The 2,015-nt window shown below is 44.3% G+C and overlaps 1 protein-coding gene across 1 annotated transcript in view; it reads right to left on the bottom strand.

Annotated features, from left to right (window-relative positions):
- LOC115272517 (olfactory receptor 10K1-like) overlaps nucleotides 1-564 on the bottom strand; it is a 13,194-nt gene extending 12,630 nt beyond the window's left edge. Inside the window, exon 1 of the mRNA XM_029915569.1 lies at nucleotides 6-564. Coding sequence (XP_029771429.1) covers nucleotides 6-564 — 559 coding nt within the window. The remainder of the gene's footprint in view (nucleotides 1-5) is intronic.
- Between the last annotated feature and the right edge of the window lie 1,451 nt (nucleotides 565-2,015).

Genomic DNA, 2,015 nt, shown 5'->3' with positions numbered 1-2,015 from the left:
ATCACAGGCCAGGCAGAGCACAGGTGAGATGTCACAGAAGAAGTGTTCAATGATGTTGGAGTCACAGAAAGACAAGCTGAATACAGTGATGACAATGCACAGAGAAACCAGGAACCCAGCCATCCAGGAGGCCATCATGAACTGAAAGCAGATCTTATGGGTCATCAGGGTCTTATAGTGCAGTGGGCTGTGAATGGCAGTGTAACGGTCGTAAGACATGGCGGCCATGATGAAGCAGTTATTGGCCCCTAAGCCAAAGAAGAAAAACATCTGTGTGGCACACTCAGGAAGAGAGATGGTCTTGCTGTCTGATAGCAAGTCCACTAACATGCGAGGAATGATTACCATAGTGGTACAAGTTTCTGAGAAGGACAGGCCACAGAGAAAAAAATACATGGGGGTGTGAAGGTTGTGACTGAGCTGGATGGCCACCATTATGCACACATTTGCAGCCAGGATGGTCACATGGGAGAAGAAAATCATCACAAAGAGGAGACCCTGCAGGTCTGGGAAACTGGAAAACCCCCACAGAAGGAAGGTGCTCACCACAGTATGATTGCCCATCATTCTTTAGGCTCAGTAACTTTCTCCCACAGATGCAGACATTCTTGAAGTCAAGACTCAAGATAATAAAAAGCACTGAGGTCACCTGGCCTTTTGACAAGAGCTCCTGGGCAACAGCAAGACAAATGTTAATGAGAGAGCCTAAGCAATGGGAGTTAAATGCACCTAGCTGAATTCAAGGTCAGAGTGATGAGGAGAAAGATTCTAGTAGAAGAATCTGCCTAAATGCCACAGAGTAGGCTAAAATATATTCTGGGAACCCCTTCATTTATTACTCCTTTCTGTTCTGTACAGTCAGAATCTGCATGAAAGAGGGAAATATGAAGGAAAAAATGTTATTTTCTCACCTACAGGAGTATGAGAAGTAACAGGTGTAAAATGCTTAGGTGACCCAATCCTAGCTTGGCACACTGAAGTGCCTGACAATGTTGACTGAATCAATACTGGTTTAGGAAGTAAGTAAAAGATTTTGAAGGGCTTCCAAACATTCTTGAAATCTCTAGAGTTGCTCCCAGCAAATTTGTGTTGGTTTCCTTTTTTTTTCTTTAACGTTTTTATTTATTTTTGAGAGAGAGAGAGAGAGAGACAGACAGACAGACAGACAGACAGCATGAGCAGGGGAGGGTCAGAGAGAGAGGGAGACACAGAATCTGAAGCAGGCTCCAGGTTGAGCTAGCTGTCAGCACGAAGTCTGACGCGGGGCTCGAACCCACGAACCGTGAGATCATGACCTGAGCCGAAGCCTGATGCTTAAGCAGCTGAGTCACCCAGGCGCCCCATTAAAATTTGTGCTGGTTTTCTATTTATGACAGTAAGTTGAGGCTGGAGATGTTTGAACCCTGTCTCCCATTCAGGCAGATGTTAGAGAGGAAATGGCTAAGGAAAGGCTACCCATCCTGGATGGCTCATTTGTGTCCATGATGTCCTGTTGAATTTTTGAACTTTCAGGAAAACTTCCAGGATATTTTCTAACTGGTTCACTGGTGGCAAGAGTTTCTTTGCAGCCCAGCTCTTAGAAGAACTCAGGTTCCTCAGGTCATTTCCGTCACTTCTTGAACTACCCACTCTGTGTGTTAGATGACAGGATGAAAGTGACACAGGTACTTCCCATGCAATGTGGGGGTTTGTTTCAGGCACTGTTGTCTGGAAACGAAAGGAAAACATTGTGAAGACATTGGTGTGGAGTTGAAGGTTGGGATAAGAATGGTAGACACACATGTTGTAGAATCCACAAAACTCGAAGAGAAAAAAAAGAAAATATACCTTTAGCTGTAACGTGTGTATGTTCCTTATGTACGGAATTACTGGGCTGAAAATGTGCAAGGAGGCAAGTCAGGTAACCAGCATTTCCTCACATCTGAAATATGCTTTGTGTTTGATAGAGTTTCTTCTCACTGAATTTCTCCCAATGACTCTCTGTGGTAGGGATATCAATTCTGATGTTACAGACA

This window comes from Suricata suricatta, chromosome 11, assembly GCF_006229205.1.
Source record: "Suricata suricatta isolate VVHF042 chromosome 11, meerkat_22Aug2017_6uvM2_HiC, whole genome shotgun sequence".
Taxonomy (NCBI): domain Eukaryota; kingdom Metazoa; phylum Chordata; class Mammalia; order Carnivora; family Herpestidae; genus Suricata; species Suricata suricatta.
This window is presented reverse-complemented; position numbering and strand designations above follow the sequence as displayed.